At 32.8% G+C, this 24,731-nt stretch overlaps 1 protein-coding gene across 2 annotated transcripts in view; it reads right to left on the minus strand.

The window, feature by feature from the left end:
* Positions 1–3,963: 3,963 nt before the first annotated feature.
* Positions 3,964–24,731, minus strand: part of LOC149480088 (furin-like protease 2) — a 38,742-nt gene continuing 17,974 nt past the window's right edge. Inside the window, exons 2-12 of one of the 2 annotated variants that reach the window (XM_089707163.1) lie at positions 18,731–18,835; positions 15,791–15,913; positions 11,850–11,984; positions 11,005–11,312; positions 9,175–10,935; positions 8,993–9,108; positions 8,425–8,542; positions 7,800–8,354; positions 7,081–7,181; positions 5,754–5,941; positions 3,965–4,784 (exon numbers count right to left, since the gene is read on the minus strand). In XM_089707163.1, coding sequence (XP_089563289.1) covers positions 4,626–4,784; positions 5,754–5,941; positions 7,081–7,181; positions 7,800–8,354; positions 8,425–8,542; positions 8,993–9,108; positions 9,175–10,935; positions 11,005–11,312; positions 11,850–11,984; positions 15,791–15,913; positions 18,731–18,835 — 3,669 coding nt within the window. In that variant the 3' untranslated portion in view covers positions 3,965–4,625. Of the gene's footprint in view, positions 4,785–5,753; positions 5,942–7,080; positions 7,182–7,799; positions 8,355–8,424; positions 8,543–8,992; positions 9,109–9,174; positions 10,936–11,004; positions 11,313–11,849; positions 11,985–15,790; positions 15,914–18,730; positions 18,836–24,731 lie in introns of both variants that reach the window. The other variant, XM_089707164.1, reaches the window with a different exon arrangement.

The following is a 24,731-nucleotide window of genomic DNA, read 5'->3' on the forward strand; positions in this document are numbered from 1 at the left end:
CATGTTAATTATTTGAGGATCCTTCATGAGACCTTTGGTGCCTTTGTGCTTGAGCGATAATGCTATTATGTGTAATTTTATAGACGATTAATGTTGTTGAAAGTTTGACACCATTTCATTTGCATACTTACTTTATTTTTATTTCCATCTTGATATTATTTTATATGTGCATTTGAAATACATATTAATTGTATATACATCGTCCATTTCATCTATTACTTACAAGAGCGACACTAGTAATTATAATAATATAATATATAAAAATAGATAATTGAATTGCAAGACCAAAAGTCTTAGCCATAGTATAATTCCGTAAATTTTAGATAATTAAATAAGATTTTCTCGGTACCAAAGTTTCAAGATAACGAGCCACTCTTTAAGCAAATCTCGAAACTAGATTTCTCAGCTTAATTACATACATTTCAAGTCTTGCACTGTGTTAAAACTAAATAAACCTTCGAAGGTAAGATTGTGCTTTTCAAGAGAATTACTGACGAAGAATTTATAACTCGAATAAGATCTGAATAGCTTCATTTTACAGGTGACTTTAACGGTGTTAATTTACCTCTTGCTATCCTTGTTTAGAACAATTACATGATTGTATTAAAGCTCTTCAGTTTGATTACAAGTGGGTGTCCATTTCAGTTGTATAAAACGAAATATTTTCAGTTAGAGTATATTAACAAGCTTCTGCTCTACTTTAGTATATTTACTATTATTATAAATAGGATTTTTTGTACAAATGAAGCAACTTTATGAGCGTCTGTCGGGAATCGACCCAAGGACCCAGTTATGACGGATATAACTAAAACAAAGGATGGAGCCTTTTCAAGAATATATTTTAGTTCTCAGACCTCTACATAATATTTAAGGCTTTCAGCTACGCTAAGTGAAAAACGCAATTCATCCAACCTTAAAATGTTTGTTCCGATGTTGACGCCGGCCTGCCCCTTGTGTAAAATGACCTGGACCAAATATTAGTTCTGTACCTAAAAAGTAAACTAAAAATACGATAATATTGTTGTGTACCAGTTTAAGTTCAGTATTAGTTAATTTGTATTTTAAGAGACATCACAACATTTACTAACATTACATATTATACAATAACAATTTCATTTTATATTCAAGTTTCAAATTAATGTGTCCATAAACTTTAACGTTTATTTTTAATATCAATATACGAATAATGTAAATATTCAATGACTAAAATATTATACATAAAAATTCTATCTCGCATTGAAATTATTATATTAAACAAATTCTGAACAACTCACAAATGAACATCGTTATTTTAAATTTCATATTCCCAAATTCAAAATACTGCAATTTCATTTACACGAAAAAACCGCTGCGTTAGTAATAAAAAGTGTTTCTCTGTTATAAGTATTTATTGTTGAAATAAATCTTACCAGTTTCATTGTACAATTTTGTTATTGTAATTGAACAAATGAACGCGAAGGAACATGATTTAGTAAGTAGGAAATAAGGTAAGAAATTTACATTCATTTCATGTAACGTTATCAAAAAATATGACGGACATTACGAAACAACCTAGTAAGGCTCTAATGAACGTTTTCGTTAGTAATATTATACCTAACGAGCGATAAATGTTTGTTATAGTTATTGGCCTCTATAATTATGATGATATATTAAAATTTAGCACAGATTTTACCGCATAGAGTATTAATATTTCACCTTTATATAATGTATTATAATTTATAATTATACTATTATTATATACAACTTCACATATTATGGCAATTTTAGAATTAAGTACAGATAATAATAGTTTTAAACATCTACGAAATGTCTACGCATGCTACGAAGTATGTCTACGACTTCTACGACCTACGTAGCTACAGCATATCCCTACGGTTTAACATTATAAAATTAATTTTTAAAATTGAGCGATTTTTAAAACTTTCGTAATACGAACTACGCAGCAATTTAACCCGCAAGACCTATATCAAACTTTCTAGACTAAAGCAAAGGATTTAATTAAAATTTTCTAAATCGCGAACGTTATTTAAGAGCTCATCTTAAGTATACATTAGGGTACAAAAGCGCGGATTCTGACTCCATAATATGGTTCATTCATCGAGTAGAAATACAGGCTTATTTTCTCACGGCATTTGTTCCCTTCCAGAAGATGTATTCCGGACGCGACAGTGTTTATCTCACGAGTAACAAATGGGACATACGGCTTTGTCGCTCGGCGAACGTTTTAAAATGTCGATGTTCATTTCGTTGATTATGTTATCTGTAAAATTGTGTGTGACAAAAATGTATTTTGTTGTTGTTTCGAAATTGGGTTAAATATTTCACGATGAAGCTTTAAAAGATATACTGCATAGAACAGATTATTAATACGTGGCCTACAATGATTTTATAATATCTGAAATAAACATTCCCTTCATTCACTTCTAATATACATACATTGCTTTTTTCTTAAGTTTATAAAATAAAATAACACTTAATTTTATTTTATTTATATGCATTTGAATAAAAAAAAATACTTACTCCTTTCCGGCTACGATCGCATGCCTTACAAGTTATTGCATGTCAGTTCCTTCTCTACAAACAAGAAACCATTTCACTTTTTTCAAGGTACGTATATTTTGTTAAGTTATAATACTTATGTATTAATGAAACATTAGTTATATATCCCTAGGTCTCCTTCTATGCGACCCAGATTTATCAAACTTCATTTAAATATTTTTGTGATATTAATAGACAATAATGAAGTTAAAACAATACGGTTTTAAAACATTGAATAAGAAGCTAGCTAAACTCGCAAAAAAATATTGAAGCAGGTGACATATTGTAACCGTGAGAGTATGTAGGTAATCTGTTTTTATTGTAGTCTTGCTAATAGCATCATTTTTAGGCGTCGTCTTGTATTACTGTATATTAATGAATATTTAACGTAATACGGCTGCGCCTGAAATATGAGTTATCTTACTAAATGAGAATTTTCTAATTCATTTTTGATTTATATTCTTTGAATAATGTTTCATGGAAATTAAGCATTGTAGACCTTTATACGAAACGAATTGTGTTAAGAAACGCTATTCTATTATTGCGTAAGTGTTAATCTTTTATACAGGTATTTTTATTGAAATGGAAAATTTTCTTTTTATTTGAAATGCCTATAAAATATATGAATATAATATCTTGGCAGTAGATCCAGGTTTAAGTGTAAAACACTCTATACTTATAAACTATATAACTCAATATAAAATTCAATAAAATTCAATCGCATCTACTTTTTTACTATCTCGAATACTTGATAACAAACACAGATAAATACCCTTCAATAACCTCCCCAATAATTAGTTCAAATACGAAGTTCCGAAAATAATTCATTCTACTCCATTTCAAGCCATAAATACCTACTTATCAGCTGTCATGTTACTCCGTTGTGACGTCATTTATCATAGGGCCATTCCCTTCCGAGCCTTTCGAGTCTTACCTGTCAAATGAGTACGATTGTCTCGTGATAGGCTTTGAATTATTATGTTCTAATGTTGGTTGTTTGAAGAATCTTGCTATGTTAATTATGTAGGTACTTACCTTATAATAGAGTCATAATTAGGAGTTTTAAATAACTGTAAGTTTACAAAAAGATTATGCAGATTTCCGGATCAGAGAATTCATATATTTAATGAATTTGTGTGAAGAACTGTATGTGTGTGTCTGTGTATGTGTGTGCATGCAAAACAATTAATTAAAATGGCTTAAGACAATCTCCACAAGGTTTTGAGGATTTTAATCCTGATTTGTTCTAAGTCAGTGTTTTATTAAAAAGACTTCATATGAGTATGGAGATAAAAGTAGGTAATATAAAATCTGTCAGCCTTTTAAGTTTTAAAATGTATGATTGTTTTTAACTATGATTTATTATAGGTAAAATAAAACAAACAGATCCGTAATAAAAACCATCAATATATTTACATACGAATATTTACATATTTACATAACGATATCTAATTTTACGTTACATAATTGATTTATTTTTATGTACATCGCGGAACAATTTCTTTGAGATAATCCAACAAACAATAAAGATATGTACTATTAGCTCAAACATCGAAATAAATTTTATTATTATATAAGGTAACATTGTTTGAAAAATATAATTAAATGTACTTTTAACTACTTAGTGGGTTACCATGAAACATAATATAGTAAATTAATTAGTACTTAATATTAATAATTGTTACATTCTGCTTGTTTTATTAAAAAATACGTTATTATAAAATTCGTCAGCGACCAAATTCCCTTGCTACGTTTTCATATCTTAATTGAAAAACAGACCAAAAAGTAATGCTATTACCGTATACGAAATTCGATTATGTAATTGAATTTCAAAAATTCACATTTAAATACAAAAATCAACACACAAATATTCCTTTATTTCCATACATAAGTGCGGCATTAGCCATAATGATACATGTAATTAACAAAGCATTGCAGTTATAAATCGCGAAACAAACGACAAACAATTGAAACAATCTTTTATTTGGTCATTTTATAAGCTACGATTATCTATATAATATATATACAGATTCTATGAACTTTCTACGTATCAGTCTGCAGTGAAAATAATACTATTTGAGTTTTTACTAAGTTGGTTCTTCGAGTACATTTGTCACGTTTTCTGTCACTTTCAGTGTGCTTGTGTTGGAGAGGGACAGACTATTCATGTCTTCGTCGACCGTGGTGAGCTGAGAATAAACCGTCTTTGGATATAAAGTGAGGTTCTTTCGACGTTTTATTTTGATCTGTAATCAAATGTACATGTTAAAATTTGTACGCAGATTGCAATTTATGCACTTTTGTCAATAATCTGTGAATAAGTAACGTACAAATAGAATGGTGAAATATATCCCCATAATTTCATTTCAAATTTTGAAAAAAAAATACTATTCGGAGAGAAACTACTGTAACCAAAACAGTCGTTAAACATAGAAACATTACTCAACAGATAAGCTAAAATTTCACAAAGTGCATAATATTTTATTTATTTATTTACACTTCAATACAGTTGTACATACAGAAAATCTTACAACTACTTACAAAAAAAAGTACAAAACTTATTTGGCGGCCTTATCACTTATAAGTGATCTCTTCCAGGCAAACAGGGTAAAAGGTAACAAGCAAAAATATCATAGGCGGGAAGAGAACAAAAAAATAATTTGGAAAATCCAAAAGTGCACGCCTCATAATTTTTTTTTAATAAATATTTATTAATTATTATTTTTGTTTATTTAATAACAATTAAACCACATCGAATCAGACCCTGAAAAATGAAAGGTTTCTATTCCTGAGCATACTCAAGCGTAAGAGAAAAAAAAAGACTCGATTAGTAAAGTATTTCGGTCGCTATCGTGTTAACAAGAAAAAGGATCCGCACATACAGACACACGGACGTCCAAGACAGAACTTTTTTAAACTGTTTTTTAACTAGTTTAAATAACAAAAATGACATCAAAAATATCATGAACGTTAAAAATAGTGTTTTTTCTTAATATGTGTGTGTATGTATTATCTTACAAGTGCAATGTATGATACATAAAGACATTTTAAGTTTGAAAAATCAGATGTTTTGCGCGAAGTGACAGTAGTACCCACCTCAACGCTTCGCTTATGAGGCGTGCAATAAAGTACTAGAACATCTATGAAATAATATATAGGTGCATAAAAATAAAAAAACATGTTGCAAAAGAGCACACTACTCAATAACCCCTCACCCTTATCACGATCACAAGTGCTAGAACCAAGAGGGCCGTCGCCGCGCCGCTCCACACTATCAATAAATCACGGTCCAAGATATTTGGCGCGGTTTTTGCGTCGTCGACAAAAAACGACGCGGTCATACGCGACCCAATGTTGTCCGCAATGCGGCGCTTGCCCGCGGACGAGCCGTTCGAACAGCCCCCTATTTGTCAAATGAAATTAATGAAAAAAAGATCCCAAGCACACGTATCAGAAGTGAAACTTCTTTGGCAAGATTCAAAGATACCAAAATCGTCGCTCCACTCTAAACATTTCACTTCAAAATCTTTTTACGATTCAAATAAGAATAAGCTCGATTGTGTTGTGACGTCAAAAACTCAAATTCAAACCAAAACATTTATTATTTACTACCGGTTCAGAAAGCAGTTCCTATAGAGAAGGGCCGACAAGAAACGCTGTAGTGACAGGTATTTCAAACGAATTAATTGTCTTAGCTAAGAAATGTTTGAATTTAAAGTTGGTGTTAGTACAGTTATAAGTAGTTTAATTTCTGTTCCTGTTAAACTATTATTAAAATAATATATAAAAAAGTAAATCGATGTAGAACTGACATTTGACACGAAACTAAAACATAAAGGTCATTGACGTTCCTATTCTTATTTGAATCATATAGTAAACTATATATTTTAACAAAAATGATTGAATACCATAATATAAAGAAGAAAAACAGCGGAAAATAAATCCTTTTTTTGAGGAGTTAGTTTAAAGGTAAACTTATAATTTATCAGTGTGGCGGTGATGTCAAAAAAAGTTTTGAACACAGTTTGGCGCCAAAAATTCCGCACATTAATTTTCTTTTATTTCAAATTTATACTGCGATTTTATGTTTTAAGACGAATCTGATGCTACATCTAAAACTTAATGCATCAAGTTGTTTTCGCTTGAGAGCTTGTGTAAGAAATTAACATACATAGCCGGGTTTTCTTACTATTCAATATTATTTAGTTCCCTCTTTTCATTGAAACATCTGTATATAGAAGGCAGGCTTACATTAATTAGCATTTGAATCAATGTGTCTTTTACTCAGTTATTTAGTTAATTATTATATTACACTGGATATTATGATATTCAAATATATTCCAGAAGTTTCTGCTAACTGAGAAAGCATACTCCGCTTTCGAGGATATTTACAATACTATTTTGATTTTCTGTCATTGGTATAAAAATTTATAAATATAATGTTAATAATTTCTTAATGCGGTCGTATTCATAAAGGACACTAATTTGATTTCAAACCAAAGGAAAATTTATATTGGAATTGGTTGAAAATCCTTCACTTACCAATATCTTTGGTGCAATGACAGCAATCTGTCGATTGATTACTACTTAAATAAAACGACGCCATACTCTCCGTACAGCACGGCAGACATTTGTGGTTAACTCTGCAAACAAAGGTAAATATTTCTTTATATATTATCTTCACAAGAACAAAGTTGAAATTTTATGTGACTGCTAAAGTTGGCAATGTAGGACATTAGACGTCGGCAATGCTCCACAATTTGTTACTGTTTATAAAACTTTGAGTTTGAAATTATGTCGTATGAAAAGTTCATTCCTTATTTTCTCATTTGATATGAAATACTACTGTTTATTTGTACAGTTGTATTTCAACTGGTTACATAATTGCGTACTTTAAAACCAATCACACTATCTAGTCTGAAAATTATTTTAAGAATAAGGGCCGATTTTTCAATGCTTGGATAAAACTTATTCGTCGAATAATGTATAAAACTACCATTTTAAAAACGTCTTCTAATTGCCCGTATTTGACAGCTTACGTGACATTTTAATAGTATCGTGTAATACTTTATTGGACGGATAAGTTTTACCCAAGCATTGAAAAATCGGCCCTTAAAGAACTACGCCACATTATGGTGAAAGGATGCGGGTGTGAATGCCGTCTTATTATGGAATGCATTTATATATTTTTAAATCGTTATAAAAGTCTGTTTGTATCATTTCAGTCTAGATAATTCTAATCTACACTATAAATAACTCACCTATCTAATCGCAATGGATGCGCGCAAGTAACGCAGCTCGTAGGTCCGGGCCCAGAACAAGATCTACAGGAATCGTGGCATGGACGGCAAGTCCTTGTTCTTGGCTCATAATATTGAGAACTAAGGCACTCTACGCATAATCCGTTTTCTAGAGAGAAGTGTGGCGGACACGATGTGCATCTCTGTGGCCCGGCGCCATGACAGTCTTGGCAATAATGGTGGCATCGTCTACAACTATCGCCCCAGGAAAAGAAGTTTTGTGGGCATTCTGGCCTACATTCGCCAGCTGCTAATCTCCAGTCTGGAGGACAAGATGCGCATTGATCTCGTCTCGGGCCAGTACAAGTCTCACAAGATAGATAACACTTGGAGCATATCCCTTCGTCCGGGTAGTAACCGTTAGCACATGTCGCCCGACAAGTTCCGGACTGCAAGCGTAATGCTCCCGAACAAGATGTACAATTCAACCTCGAGACACAATTCGCACAAGTCTGCGGACACTGGGAACAACTGCCGGCCGTCTGGTAGTACCCTTGCCCACATTCCGCGACACACCTACAAAAGAACACTCGTTAGATGAATTCCACGCCACGAAGGCCGAAGGGTCTATCTCGAACGTAGTTACCTAGATCCCTGCAATAACAACGGGCTCGAACAAGATAAACAGTCCCACTCGTTCGGTCCGCTACATTTCTCACAAGTGGAATGACAATTTTTGCACCGACCTCCTTCATAATATTCGTCTGTGGAGAAAAAACCTTTTAAACAAAAAACTCCAGTGGAGCGGCGTAAAAGCTTTGGTATCCGTTAAATTGACATTTTTCAGCTCGTACGTGCTCATATAGAAATGCTTTGTTGAGCTTTGTGGATTTTTTCATACGTTTACTTGTAAAGTATCAAGAGTATTTGAATGCGCATTTGTAAGAGTTTCTATTTGTTTTGTATCAAATGAAAACATTTTAATTTGTTTTTGTAAGCGAAGAACCTTTTTCATTAATATAAAACATAATATATTTTAATATTTAAAGAACTGTTATACTTGCATTCTTATGGTTGTACATTATAATATTTTTTTATATTTAATGTATTTTAAATAATGCTTTACAATTTAAATAAAAAGTAACAAAAATAATTTTCTATGCTAATACAACATTCTGTTTTCAATTCATATAATAATAGAGAATCATACTTACTTGTATCACACTTATCGTTTCCATTAGGAAAACAACCTCCAGCCTTTGTAAGTAGCCACTTAGTTTGACATACAGAGCAAATGGAATTCGAGCAAACCGAACAGCCAATCGGACACCTAAAAAGTAAGCTATTAGCATCACACTATAAATATAAATATTACACAATAAACCTTTTATCTTACCTCGCACATTCTCTCTTTTGAATATCAGCGAAAAAGCCTTCAGGGCATTTCGGTACGCATTGGCCTTTATACGCGTAATAACCTATTCTACACGATACACATTCACTTTCTTTGGGACCTCTACACGATTCACACAACTCGTGACAGGCCAGGCAACCTAAGTCGTCTTTCTGAAACGTCCCAGGTGGGCAAGATGCCAAGCACGATCCATTATACAAAACATAATTATGAGCGCACGATGAACAGAAATCCGCTTTTTCCGTGCACGTATCGCAATGTTCCGCACAAGGAAAGCAAGCGTTGGCATCTGGGTCTTCATAATAACCGTCGGGACATTGTTGTAAACACACAGCCAAGTCGATAACTAATAAATGAGCGGGAGCACACGTGAGACATGAGTCCTGCCCCGCGCCGGCACACGTCTCACACGACTCGTGACACGGCCAACAAACACCGCCCTGATTTACGAAACTCCTCGGCGGACATCTCGATACGCAAGAGTTATCTAAACGATAATGTTTACATGCGACACATTGAGTTGGCCCCTTTCCATAACAACCTTGAGAGTCACACTCCGGGTCGCACATTCTCTGCACTTGTTTATCGTTCGCGTCAGCCAGCACATTTTTCCTCTGAGAAGACGGAATATTTTTCGGGTAGCTGTGTCGATCCGATATCCCGAGCTCGATCTCGTTTAAGAACTGGGAATATTCGGACGCATCGTATACATCGTTAATGTGATAGGTTTTTTCCTCTTGCTGAACATTATTCGAATCGAAATAGCTTTTATTTCTCAACCTTATCGGGTTCGTGGCCGTCCCGTAGAAAATAAGCTGCCATTTTTTCAATACTCCTGGCTGCGTGACGTGATTATTGCCCGCGTTTATTATCTGCAGTGTCCATCGGCCTTCAGCGTTTTCGCCCCAGAAATGTACACTTAAGAACGGCCAGTCGTCGAAATTCGAGCTCGTCGCGTCGTGCGTCCTTTCGAACAATAGAGTGGACGTGGTCCCCATCGGCGATGTGAGTAATATCCGTAAATTTCCTCGGGGAAAAAAGCTGAGTGAAATTTTACATTGAACGTGTTCTAAAAATCTGACCTCGTTCATCGTTCCGCTACATCCGTTCACGTCCATGTGTACCGAAATAGTGTATCCGAAAGAGGTTTCGATGGACCTGTCCTCGTTTATTTCCTGAGACTTGCAAATGTGTTGCGGCGGGACGCTTATCCACTGCTCCGCCAACGAAACCATTTGACCCGCATCCATTAAGCCGTAGCCAAACTTATGGCTCACCTTTCGCTTCACACCGTTTACGATCCAACCGTCCTCCTTCTCTAGAGGTTGCGGTCGAGATGTCATTACTATTAAATGCTGCATGTCTCGCCAAGTGAGTAAGGAATTCGCTTCGAGCGCTAGAGCGCAAATTCCTGCGGCGAGAGGAGCGGACGCCGAAGTTCCCGTGTGATCGACCGTGCATATGTGGTCGGGGCGTAATTGCACGTCCATGTCCACAGTTGCCACGCTCTTGTCTCGGCCTGGTGTACCCGAGCTATACGTCGACGCTAAAGTCGAGGAACACTCTTCTAAATACCACGGCTTATAACCTCCTTGCGTCGCACTCGATATCGATATCGTAAATATACTATTCGCGTAACCGTCGCAATTACAAGAGTCAGTGTGCCGACCGCCATTCCCCGATGCCCATATAAAAATAGACCCTTTTCCGCCTCTGCCGTTAGTTACCCCATTTATGAAGGCTCTGAAACAAAAAAAATCGTTTTAATGAGCTCGCTCGAAGCGATCTCTCGCGGTGATAATTAGACAATACCTTCTCGCTAAAGGGCCCGGGCCGTCGACCGTTTTCCCGTCGTCTTCCGGTCCCCAGGAAGCGCTATAGATGTCTATGTGGTGAGTGTTGAAACTTAACGCTTGCGCTTCCACTGCGTCGTTCACTAGGCCATCTAACATCCTGACTCCGCCGATGCTAGCATTGTACGCGATGCCGACGCCGCAGTACCGGTTGTACGCGACGGCGGCAACCTCGCCCGCACAGCGCGTGCCGTGTTTATTGTCGCCATTGTCTTGCGGCGTCGGGTCCGTGTCGTTCCCGTTTATGTCGGTCGATGCCGCTGGATCCTAAGTTATTGAAATGCCTCCAGTTACTCGACGCTTACAAACTAACTTCGTTACACTTCGGCCACCGAATTTCGAGGAAAATCGCGTTGATATTCTAGGAACGAACCTAAACTCTAAATTTGCATTTTATATTTCTGGAGCATACAATTCGGTACGCTGCATACATTCTAAAAATTCAACATTTAGGTTATGCGGTCAAATGCGAGACATGTGACTTCGTCTTGACATCGAAGAATCTTTCTTTGGATGCACAAGTATTCCTTTCCTTTGCATATTAAAAACGCGAAGAATTTAATTTAAACTATAAGCTTGTTATTTTACTCTTAAGGAAAAGAACGTACCATTTCTAAAATTATTTTCATAAAAGCTTAAGTATCTTTTTTTATGATTATTTATAAAGATTACACATAACATTCGTAATGATGTCTACACCTTTTATTTTCCTTCCTTTTATTTTCACACTTTCATACAGTAGCCGAAGTGTAAACACGAAAACAAACATCACACAAGCATGAATTCACAAGCAAGTATAATTACATAATTCTGCTTGAGATCCGGGTGATTAGGCTGTATCCCGTCGTCTAATATTGTGATTACGACCCCCTTGCCGGTGTAGCCCTTGCGCCACGCAAACCCCACGTTCATATCTCGACCATCTGCCGCGCCGCCGTTCTGAAATGGTCTTTGTATTGTAAACAGGACTATATACCTTCTATATATAATACTATATACTATAGATAAGGTTACTATTATAGAGAGGAAATGAAAACTTTTATGTACGAGTATTTGTTTGTTTGTATATTTTGGAAACTCTAAACAAAAAGTTACGATTTGTTTTGTTTAACTTAACTGCCAAATAGCATGGAAATTATTACTAATGTATAAAAAAACCATACTGGCCGATTTGATAACCTCCTCCTTTTTTGAAGTCGGTTACAGTCAGTAACATGTTCAGCAAATGGTGAAACTTATGAGTAATAGATTGATTAGAAAATTATATTGCAAGTGGCTAGTAAGCTTATTTTATGTGTCTTTAATAGTTATTTTGCTCTTATTTTTTAATTTTCATTTAACATTGAAGTTAAAAGTCAAAGAACAGCAATATTTATTAATATCTTGCTAAAGTAAGATATAAGTAAGATATATTAATAGATGCTGAGTCTTCTTAGAATTTTATAAAATAATTAATATTCATACTTAGGTATTCGATATCTCTGAGGAAAATATTTTTAGATTTAATTTTATAAATCTTTTAGTTTAAATACTATAAAAATTTTACTTAATTGACTTGTGTTTGCAGATAACAACAAGTATTTTTTGGAATGAAATATACTCCCATTGAAAAAGAAACAAAAACAGTTCTTCGTGACTGAAAAAATAAACAATTTTAAAAGCAATATCACTAGGCTATTATTGTGTTATAAGAAATAATAACGAGTTGGGAATTTATAAAGCGATTTGTAGGCTACTATGCCGACATAATATAAATGATTTAGTATCCGAAATATAATTTTCTAGGGAGAAACTATAATTATTTATAGCTGCCATCTTATACCGTTCTCAACTATAATTTTGTGTTAAATCATATTACGCAATATCCGTCGATTTTCACGATGAAAATGAACTTAAGCTTCTAGCATAGTAAGTATATAATATTTTAAAGGAATCTAATCGAATATATAGGTGACTGACTGACTGAATATAGTGATCTATCAACGCACAGCCCAAACCTCTGGACGGATCTGGCTGAATATTTGGCATGCGGGTAGATAGGTTAGGACGCGGGCATTCACTAAGAAAGGATCAATTCTACCTCCAAGGGGATAGAAAATTTATCTTTTTCACGCAGGCGAAGCTGCGGGCAACAGCTAGTTTTACATAATCTGCATTTGTATTAAAGAATCGATCGTAAAAATGGCATTAGAATTCATTAATTATGCAGTTGCGATTTGAAATACGGGGAAAAGAATTCAATTTACTCCATTTGGTTTACCCTTGACTATTCACACTGCGGCAGATCGAATCTGTTTGTTATTTGTTTTATTTGTTGTTTGAGTATTAGTTGTTGTGTGTTTTGTGAAGTTTCTCCGAAGTATGTTTAAAGTATCGAGGTTCATGAAGTTTTGAATGTTATTTCGTAAAATTGATAAAAACATTCTTGAATTGAATATTGTTTTTATAAAATAGAAATATTTACTTTAAGTGTGTTGTATGAAATCCCTATAACAATTTTAATCTGTAGATATGTTTTATAATTGATTATGCATAAGTATACAATTATTACAGTAACCTAAGTTTCGATGTAACCCTTCTAAAAATCCCTGTCAACTGAATTACCAAGTCCCTCAATACTAAGACCTAAATGTATAATTTCTACTAAAATTATGCATCGATCAAAATGCAAATAGCATCTATCCAATCAAATAAAATCAGTCCTTGACACGATTATAATAAATAGCCAATGATATCTGCATAAGCAACGTCACATTACTGTATGATATTATTCCAGTCTTTTGTTCTTGTTAACTGAATATGCATGAGGCTCCGGCCTTGCACTACACGCGTTGGAACTTCTTCACACTTACGAGTTCAAGGTAATGAGCTGTACTTTAATAGAATATGAAGTAAACACGCTCAGTCGCACTGTGTATGCAAAATACTGTAAGCTGTTTATTTTTGTGTTTGAGCTTTTGTATATAAATTTAAATCATTTAATATTTTACAATTACAGATTCCAATTTAAAAAAATGAATCGCCCATTGCTGTAGTAATTATACTTAAAACTTACTTTTTGATGAGCATTTTGTATTCAATGACTTCTCTGACCTCAAAAACTCCAACTTTATTTAATCATTCAGATTCAGACAAATATTAATATAATCCTCTTACTAGTGATGTTTTATAATGAAATATTTTCGTAAATCGAAATCGTAGTATTTGGGTTATCTTTCTGAATTCTATTTGATGGTTCAAAATAATTGCAACGTCTAAAATCGTTTTTCAACGAGTCCCTACAGTATTAAACGTACATTATTATAACAATATTTACAAAAATAGTAACTGTAATGTAACTGTATTGGTAATCAATATAAAAATAGTAACAAGAAAGAATAAAATTCCACAAAACAAATTATTATGAAACCTCTTTTTCGTACAACTTATTTATCTTTTTATTTTTATTTGGGATATGAGATCACTCTTATTCATAATAAAGATTGTTAAGGAAATAAAGCAACAGGTTCATTAAACTTTTAAAAGCCTGTTATCTACTTATCTCAATCACAGTGTGCAAGCACCCTAATGTCTTAAATCATGTACCTACAATCTACATTCAACGAGTACCAGTATAGCTTTATTTCTGTACTTTTAAAGACTTTTCAGCAATTCCCCACTGTGCTCATTCTACTTTATTACGTTTGTTTTAAATTCGTAAGCCCCGGCCTTGAATGTTGGACTAATTTATAAAATAAATACTTTACGGCGGATTAAAACGATTCATTCGCAGTATTTTATATCGCAAAAGGAAATAGTATTTTCTTTTTAAGCTAATTTATTTGCTTACGTTTATACACAAACAAACTACTTCTAAAAAATAACAACACAGTAAATTTTAATTAAAACCCTTTTGTCATGACAAACAAATAATGTTACCAATTATACGAAAATGTTTAAAACGGAAAGTAAAATCTTAATGTAATAAAAGTTCAGTACACTGTAAGTCAATTAATGTACGATGTAATCAAGCCTTATCTGTTTTTACAAGTTCTCGTCAATTCAGCTGTACAACAGTTACTACCTATATCTATATTGCACGCCTCATAAGCGAAGCGTTGAGGTGGGTACTACTGTCACTTCGCGCAAAACATCTGATTTTTCAAACTTAAAATGTCTTTATGTATCATACATTGCACTTGTAAGATAATACATACACACACATATTAAGAAAAAACACTATTTTTAACGTTCATGATATTTTTGATGTCATTTTTGTTATTTAAACTAGTTAAAAAACAGTTTAAAAAAGTTCTGTCTTGGACGTCCGTGTGTCTGTATGTGCGGATCCTTTTTCTTGTTAACACGATAGCGACCGTAATACTTTACTAATCGAGTCTTTTTTTTTCTCTTACGCTTGAGTATGCTCAGGAATAGAACCCTTTCATTTTTCAGGGTCTGATTCGATGTGGTTTAATTGTTATTAAATAAACAAAAATAATAATTAATAAATATTTATTAAAAAAAAATTATGAGGCGTGCACTTTTGGATTTTCCAAATTATTTTAAATTTTTCCTCATCAATTCAACAGTATAGGTTATAGTATAGTTCTACTACTTGATATAGCGGTTTCTTAAGGTATTCTTCAATTCAGCACTAGCGTAGTGTAACTACTTCTTTATAATATAGTAGTTTCTATCTAATGTATTCAAGACTGCTTTTTTCCGAGTGTTAAATTTATTCAATGAATAATAATAGAACATACCAAATACCACTGTTCTTTGAACAAAGGATCAGGAAACGTTAATAAATTCGATTGTCTCATCACAGGGCGGGAGTGATCCCGCTTTGTTCTTCTTAACTCCCTCTGCTGCATCACCCATCTTACCTAAAACAAACAACGACAGTATAAAAAAGACGTGTGGCACTCGGGGACTGCCGCGGAATAAAGCTATTGCATGCTATGCCTTCAAGCCAAACCTCTGTGTCCGTCGGAGTGGAGAGCGTGAGGTTTTTTCGTTACGGAATTTCTGGATTCGGTCTCCGCGCTCAAGGCCCGCGATAGAAGCTATGCAATAGCTTAATAATATTAATTGTAGTAACCTGTATTTCATTACATTGCCAATACTTTAACCAACGTGCTACATTTTCTTGTATTCCGTTGTAACGGTTATGTATGATCGAACAAAACAGAATAAAATTATGGTTAAATAAATTCTACGATAGAATTAATTATAGTTAAAGAAGGCATAAAGCTAAAACAGATTTTTTGTAATTCAAAGGTATAAAATTAGGGTCCAATCAAATAATGCAAATATGAAATCAGAACCCTTTCAAGTATCGTAAACATTAAAACCAATAAGCAAAAACAATGAAACATAAAATCAATTCTCAATTCATTGAAAAGTTCAATCTATATGCAAAAATAAACTCCAACTCCTAATTGTATGTACAAGAATTTTATAAAAACCGTCAGCACGAATTTATTTCGCAAGTCTTGCCTCCAAGTGGCTGCGCTTCCATGAGCTTACATATTCAGAACCTATCGAATCAATAAGCATAAACTTGAAACTGTATTGGTAAGCTTCAAGTGAAAGTAATTCTGCAGGTCAATTTGTGATCTTAAATACTTTCGTTTGCAACTTGATCTAAGTACCTACTTCTTGTTACAGAATATCAATATAAGCAAAAATCTTAAATTATTGGCGATGTGAAACGCAAAAAAGAAGTTATAGATATCGCCTCTAATCTAATGGGAATCAAAACGATGGTGACAATTAATTACTGGAAAATTCGGAGACTTTTTAAGAAGCCATATAAATATCAAACTAAATGTAACGCAAAAGCTCATGTAGAAATTAAAGATTGAAGGTTTTTATTTCACGAACTAATTATAACTGATTAGACCTTTGATACAAGATGTAGGTAGATAAATGTAGGTACTTGGAATAGGTAATAAGAAATTGTACATTACTAAAATGATGGCAAAAAACCAAATACTCATTTTATTTTTATAAATTATTAAATTAGTCCATTTCATGCAGGAAATGTTCCGTAATTTATTAAAACTAATCAGCATACTTCATCATAAAAGGAAGACAACATGAGCCATGACTATATTTACATAAATAATAATTCTCCAAGGAAATGTGTCACAAATAAGATTTACTTTTCCGGGAATATTCTTACAATTATTTATCAACTTCCGCGTAATTTCCACGCAGTGAAAGTGATTTTTCTGTGAGTCATTGGTATTATAAGACTAGATTAGTTTATTCTACGAAGGGTGTTCAATAATATTTTTTGGGAGTGTCTATTAAGTTAATTTTCATATAGATTCTTATGATTGCTAATGATTTATTATTAAGGCGAAGTTACGAATTATATTTTCGCATATAATTTAGGTATTCAACTTATTAGAAAGTATACATATTATCCATCAATCTGTATTTCAAAATATGTTTTTTTTTTCAGTCTCATCAAAAATATCGTTAATTATTAAAAAAAGTATTCGAGAAGGTATGTATATATATTTAGGGACAGTGGACACAATTCATAAAATTAAAAATTCGTCAGTTTTGTATAAACGTTGACATTTTAATCGTGACTTTTGACCCGCGTTACCGCGTAAGGCAAATTTTAAAGTATGTTTGAGCAACGAAATGGACATAATTCAAAATGTTCACGACTACCGAAGCGATGCTTGCAAGATAACTTAAAAGTTATTACCAAAACGTAACAAAAGCAACAAAATTGAATTAGAACCTCTAAGATCAGATATTAACGGTCGGTAATTAATTTACGGCGGAGCGTTTTAAATTAATATCTTTAGATGAAAACTGCAAAATGTTTGAATAATTTGAGAATGATTCAGTTATAATGTACAAGAGGGTTCGTTAAGCTACTATAATTTGATGAAAATATTATGAAGGATCTTTTCATTTATAGGGTATACATCGTTTGAGGGTATACTTCTGTACCTATTAATAATGTTTAAATGGACTGACACGATATTTAAAATCTAAAAACGTTTCATAGACCAGAGCACTGGATTATTAATGTTAATCTATACTTATAAGTTATATCATAAAGCTGAAGATTTTGTTTGTTCGAACGCGCTAATCTCAGGAACTACTGGTCCGATTTGAAAATTATTTCAGGGTTAGATAGCCCATGTATCAAGGAAGGTTATAGGCTATATATCATCATACTAAGACCAACAGGAGCGGAGCAATGCGGGTGAAACCGCGGAGCACAGCCAGTATATAAAATTCTCAGTAAGCTTACGTGTTGCATACGCGCACTAAGTTCAGATTTCCTAAGCAAAGTTCAAAACACCTATTACCGCATCATTCATTAAACTATAGAAACGGAGCTGCTTCTAAAAGGCTGACGTCACAAAAGGTCACATAGTGATCTATAGCAAGAGGTTTACCCGCGGTAATACTATTACATACCCTCTTAACAAATTGCTATCCCGCCGGTATAATTAAAAACCCTAATGGCACCTGCCTCGTACTAGTTTAGTAGTTAGTAGTTAGTACGTACTAATGGTAAAAAGCCATTTATTATAACCCAAACAAATTAGTTTGTCCGGATTCATAACTGTCGTCAAGGGCATTACCATTTTTTGCACTTTTCTCCAAAAATAACTAACTTTTAAAATATTAAAAAATTTATTTACTTAATAAAATAGTGTGCTTACCTGGGGATCATTTTTTAATTTGTTAATATATCCTATGCTTGCATTTACAGACCTCTTAGTAACGTGTGGGTGTGAAAACAAATAAAAATGTTTCAGGTTCCCGATCTGTAACAAAGAAAAATATACATATATTAGTAGATGCAATAACACAACTTTTAAGATTGTAGTTTAAATACACAGAAAACTTGTAAAACATGTTAAAAATCCTCCGAAATCTGTATGTTTCTTTGTTACTTTTACGCAAAAACTGCAGAACCGAATTCATGAAATTTGGCACACACATAGGATTAACACATAAGATGTTAATGAATACAATCTTAAGCTCCATGTAAATGTTAAATTAACAAGACGTTAAAGTTTAGGTTCTCTTTATTAAAATCGAATATAACCTCCTCCTTTTTTGAAATTGGTTGAAGAGGAAGAGGAAATGTTACGATTACGTTCTTTTTAAACAACGTCGGTAAGCTTACTTTTAATATGTTCTTATTATTTTATATGGGTTAAATGCGTACTCAAACAACACTCGACTTCCGTTTTCCTCTATTGTATAGCAATAGAAATTACTTTCCGGGTGGAGTTACATTTTGAGAGCCCGTATAACTGTATGCCTATTTGCGGCTGTCGAATGTGGTCTTTAATCTCTTATACATTACTACATTACATTACTCACTCTTATACTTTCTTATATATAAAAATGAATCGCAAAATGTGTTGGTAAGCGCATAACTCGAGAACGGCTGAACCGATTTCGATAATTCTTTTTTTATTATATTCCTTGAAGTACGAGGATGGTTCTTATGTAGAGAAAACGTAAATATGTACCACGGGCGAAGCCGGGGCGGACCGCTAGTTGTATATATATTTTTAGCGAAATGGTGTTAGACAATGGACTGTTAGTTGACATCTCACGGACAACAACTCTCGACTTTAAGACAATTTTGCGATTAAACATACCTGACGATGATGTATCGAAACCGGTCATTGTTATTTGTAATAAAAATCTAAATAAAGTGGACCTAGTTAAGTGTGTGTTTCTTAAAAAAAATAACTATAATTTTGCTTTTACTATTTCATTTATAAAAGGATAACATGACAGGTAAATATCTATAAAATTATATTTTATTTTAATTGCATGAATGAGCAAAAACAATAGGTATAATTAAAAACAATATACTTTTTTATTTGCACTGTAAAATGCACTCAATTTAACAGAAATTACGAACTTTCAGGCCAACACACGATTGCATAACTAATATTGTAAAGTTTGCCGTTACGCCTCTCAATCACGCTGCTTTATTAAAATGAAAAATTGCACATATTTTATTTGAAAAGTCAATTTACGGCGCATAATAACCGTCCATTCGTTTCATTTTAGACGTTTTAATTCAAGTTTTGCAGTAAACAGAAGCTTTTGGCACACTGCGCTCGGATTTTGGCATGAGAATTTATTAAAGCGACTACAACCGTGCCTTGAGTAAAAACTGTTACTTAACAAGTTGTTTAAAATTGGCAATTATCTTAATAGGTTAAAGCTATACTGTTACGAGCTATTCGTGTTATTTTGTATGTGAATACTTAAGTTTTATTTTATTAGCTTGATATATTATGACTTTTGTTTCGGTTAAACGCTGAATATGCTTGTCGATGTAAAAACGGTGCTCAAACTCAGGGCTTTATTAAGTTTTTAGGTTTTTCATAATATTAAAGTATGAAATATCACCTACAACTAACCAAGTCCCGCAATGCATAAACATGATAGATACTGAAATGAGTAACTTTTGATTTTTCACGCACGACCAATCTAACATACGTTATGAATTGGTTGATTTTTAACTACATATTTACTAAATGTTACTACCCAAATATTTGATACATAAGATAATGCAAAATACAGACATCATCGACTTTCCTGATTCATATCGCAAAAAATGAAGCAGTCAAACAAGTTACCGTCTGATATTATGTATCAGATTCAAAAAAGTCTGATACATAAAATTTTCAACTTTTATCATGCAAAGTGGAGTTATACATATTATTTTAAGCTTCAAGCTATAACCGAATACGTTAAAATTGATTCCAATTACACTATACGAAAAAATAGCGAAATACATTTAAAAATAGCAGGAAACTCAACAAAAATCTATAAATTCGTATCAAATTACCAATCCTCTTGCAGAATAATCTCACAACATAACGAGTCTATCCAAGGCGATAAATATTTGATTTCCTTTATTTTTATTTTTCCCTTCCGCAGATTTGCGAATGGAAACACAATGGATATTTTTATTGGACTGTAACCAATTCGCATTTAACGCTCGATAGATGCCTATCTTATGTTTTTGTCTTTAACTTAACGAAATTATTGTTTGAATGAAAGAAAAGCTACTGTTACTTCAATCTATACTAATATTATAAAGCTGAAGAGTTTGTTTGTTTGTTTGAACGCGCTAATCTCAGGAACTACTGGTCCGATTTGAAAAATTATTTCAGTGTTAGATAGCCCATTCATCGAAGAAGGCTATAGGATATATATCACCACGCTAAGACTAACAGGAGCTGAGCCACGTGGGTGAAACCGCAAAGCGCAGCTAGTAATGGATATGGTAGGTATTACGTAGTCATTTGTACCTGGAATGAAAAAAGTTTTCCAACTTTAAAATAGTATTAAACTCGTGGAAGTAGATACTCAATTTTTATTAATACAATCAATGCAATGAAATTTATAGGTAAGTACAAAATGTATGTAATATTACCCATGTGGGACTATTAGTATCGTAGGTATGTTATTCGTAAACTTCATCACCAATTGCGAAATTTCAATGATACACAAATGTAATTAAGATAAATGTAAGAGAATCTCTCAGTACAAATAACTTCCAAAATCGATACGCTTAAAGTCCGCAATCTGTTCTTACAAATCTATAGAAACTCAGCAAACACGTTAGAGGAATTAATTCAAGCATTCTCAGTGGAATGTGGTTAGCCACCCGTGTGTGGTCACGGTACGAATTCGCAACTTAGCAGCTTCATAATATCTAGTACTGCAATCGCATTTCTATTGAGCTACTTTATGAATGCAACAATTTAACAAAACAACTGTTTTATTGCAGTTTAAAAACTGGGATATATATACCCTGAAATAACAATCTTTTCCTCCTCCTTATAACTCGATTTTGACCCACGCGAAACGGACAGATTTTATTCAAACTTTATACACTTATCATACATGGTTTACAAAAATAATTATTTCATCAGTTTATCTTTTTATTCTTATCAGATCCGTGAGGATTAAATAATTTTCAATTTGTATGCTCTATATATAAGAGCAAATGAGACATTTTATTTGATTGTGTTATTTCTTTTTTGAACTATATTTATTAACGTAAGTATAAAAATAACCGCTAAGAGGGTACTCAATAATTTTATACATATTAAGAAAGTCTTGTTTTATAACATAGAAATCACGTTTGAAACCACGAAATGTTGGTACTTGGACGAAAATAATAAACGTAGATTCAAAATCCCTAATGGTTTCGGGTTAAGATTTATCGTAATAAAAATAATGTAGTTTCTTTTTTATATCCTTCTAGTTACATAACAGATTCTTGAGAGTAGCGGTGGATACTCATAAATTTGATTTTAAATGGATATTGAAACATCCATACTATATTATAAATGCGAAAGTAACTCTGTCTTTCTGTCTGTTACTCAATCACGCCTAAACTACTGAACCAATTTGCATGAAATTTGGTATGGAGATATTTTGATACCCGAGAAAGGACATAGGCTACCTTTTATTACGAAATATGTACCACGGGCGAAGCCGGGGCGGACCTCTAGTATATTATATAAATATTGAATATTATTTAGGTATGAGGTATCGATACTAAGTTTTACGCTGTTTTCCAAATCAACACTGCGCCAACTTGAAAGGAGGTCAAACTGTTTAAATGTATTTTTATTAATTCATTATTTTGTATTCTTCAAAGGCGGTCGCTGAATAGGTAAACAGCTTTGATAGAAATTTAATTGTAATGTTGTTTGTCGAGAGTTTCTTTCGGCTTCCTTCGTACATTATTCATGACCATTTTTTCCTTGAAAGTGAAAATATTAAGTGTATAACTATAACTGAAAGCAAGTTAGGTTTAAATTGGATGAAACTTGGTATTTTATCAAATTAAGTACTTTCACAGAGTGTAACTTTTTGAGAGAATATTTTGTAATGGAGATTTTAAAATTCCGCCCGTAGCTTAGCTTTCAGTTAGAATTTTCGTTTATTAGTGCTTTTATTTTTATATATGATGAGATGACAGTCATTTTATTTACATAATGAACTTAAGGGGATGAGGACGTGTCTAAATAATTTACGAATAATAAATATCGAATAGAAAATAATATGATGAACATTGACAATAACAACATTAAATAACTTAATAAATTGGTATAGAAAGTACTATTTATAATGATTCATATGCCACCTACATATTAAACTGTCTGATATACTGTACATGAGTAATATTTTATGTACTTGAGAGACTATAAAGTACGCCCAGAGAATAAAATTCAAATTTAATCAAATATTCGTTGCCCGAGCGGTTTCATCATAATATACATAAGACTCTACATAGACAATTTACTGCTGTTATGTAATAGCTACATGGCCCTGATTAAACTAATATAATTTCTATACAATATACCTATCGTTCCAAGAACTATACATATTTTCTCTATATCTATTATAAGTATATAATGCTATAAATCTGAATGTTACTCTATATGTCTGTCTAACTGTCTCTTCTTCACGCCTAAACCGGTGAACCGATTACGAAGAAATTTGAAAAAAAAAATAGTTTGTAATTTGAGAAATTACATAGAATAAGGTTTTATCCTCGAAATTCCACGTGAACGGGAACTATGCGTATTTTCTTTTCAATACACGAGCGAAGCCGCAAGCGGAAAGCTAGTAAGGTAATAAAGCTTCATTAGTATATTGAAGTCAATTAAATTTCCATGTGCTGATTGGATAAAAATATTCAACAAGAATATGACAACGGTACGGTGAACAATAGACCGTACGATTAATTAAAATTCACGACTCAATGATGGGAGCTTTTCTTAGTCTATTCAATAATACCTAAGGACTATTAAAATAGAAATCGACTAATTTGAGAAAGGCTTCATTGATGTATGATAAGAATCGTTGTAATCTTGTTTATACATCCAACTATAAAAACTCTTAAACATACATTTCGGCTAAATTCACCTTCTTTCTATTATACGCAAAAACTCTAAATACAATTTAAATGTTACAGAGTATCGAAAATCATTAAATTATTCAGCATATTCTAATTTAAAGGTTTAATAATACCTTTAAAATATGATATGAGATATATACCTACTATATCTTCTTACTATATCAATAAGAATCAATCTGAATTAGCAAAAAGTTCCTATTCCTCTTATCCTTTAAGTGCTTAATTAAAATTTTATGAAAACACTCGTATAATACTTTTCGTGAAAGAACAAAATCAGTTTTCATGGAAATTTGAAACATAATATATCTAGGACCGACCATTTGTGTTTCACTTTTAGTAAAGTCGGCTTTTCCCGACATAGTTCTTGTTATGGGAAAGTTATTGTACCTTTTGTAAATTCAAAGCAATTTTTGCAACAATAAATTGCTTATATTAAAGGTTATGAAAATAACATAAGAGTTTCGGACATTTCCGAAAAACAGTGCCGTATAACGGTATAACATTTTATTTTAATGCATTACAATTTTTATTACTAGAATTAATTAGTAAACCAGGATTTTTTAATGGTGATTGTTCTATTGTGACACAGAATTTTAACATACTTTGATCTATTTTAACCATTGAAAAATTATTTGAAACACTAACTATTTTGTCGACTTAATAAAGTATGAGCTTTCAAATTAAAACATTAACTATTGCTTTTCATACAACGAAACAGGTCTAAAAAAGGCGTCATTAAACTTCAT

This window comes from Colias philodice, chromosome 19 (assembly GCF_061535455.1).
Source record: "Colias philodice isolate Cphi_HAF_F1 chromosome 19, ilColPhil1 Martin Lab GWU primary, whole genome shotgun sequence".
Classification (NCBI taxonomy): Eukaryota; Metazoa; Arthropoda; class Insecta; order Lepidoptera; family Pieridae; genus Colias; species Colias philodice.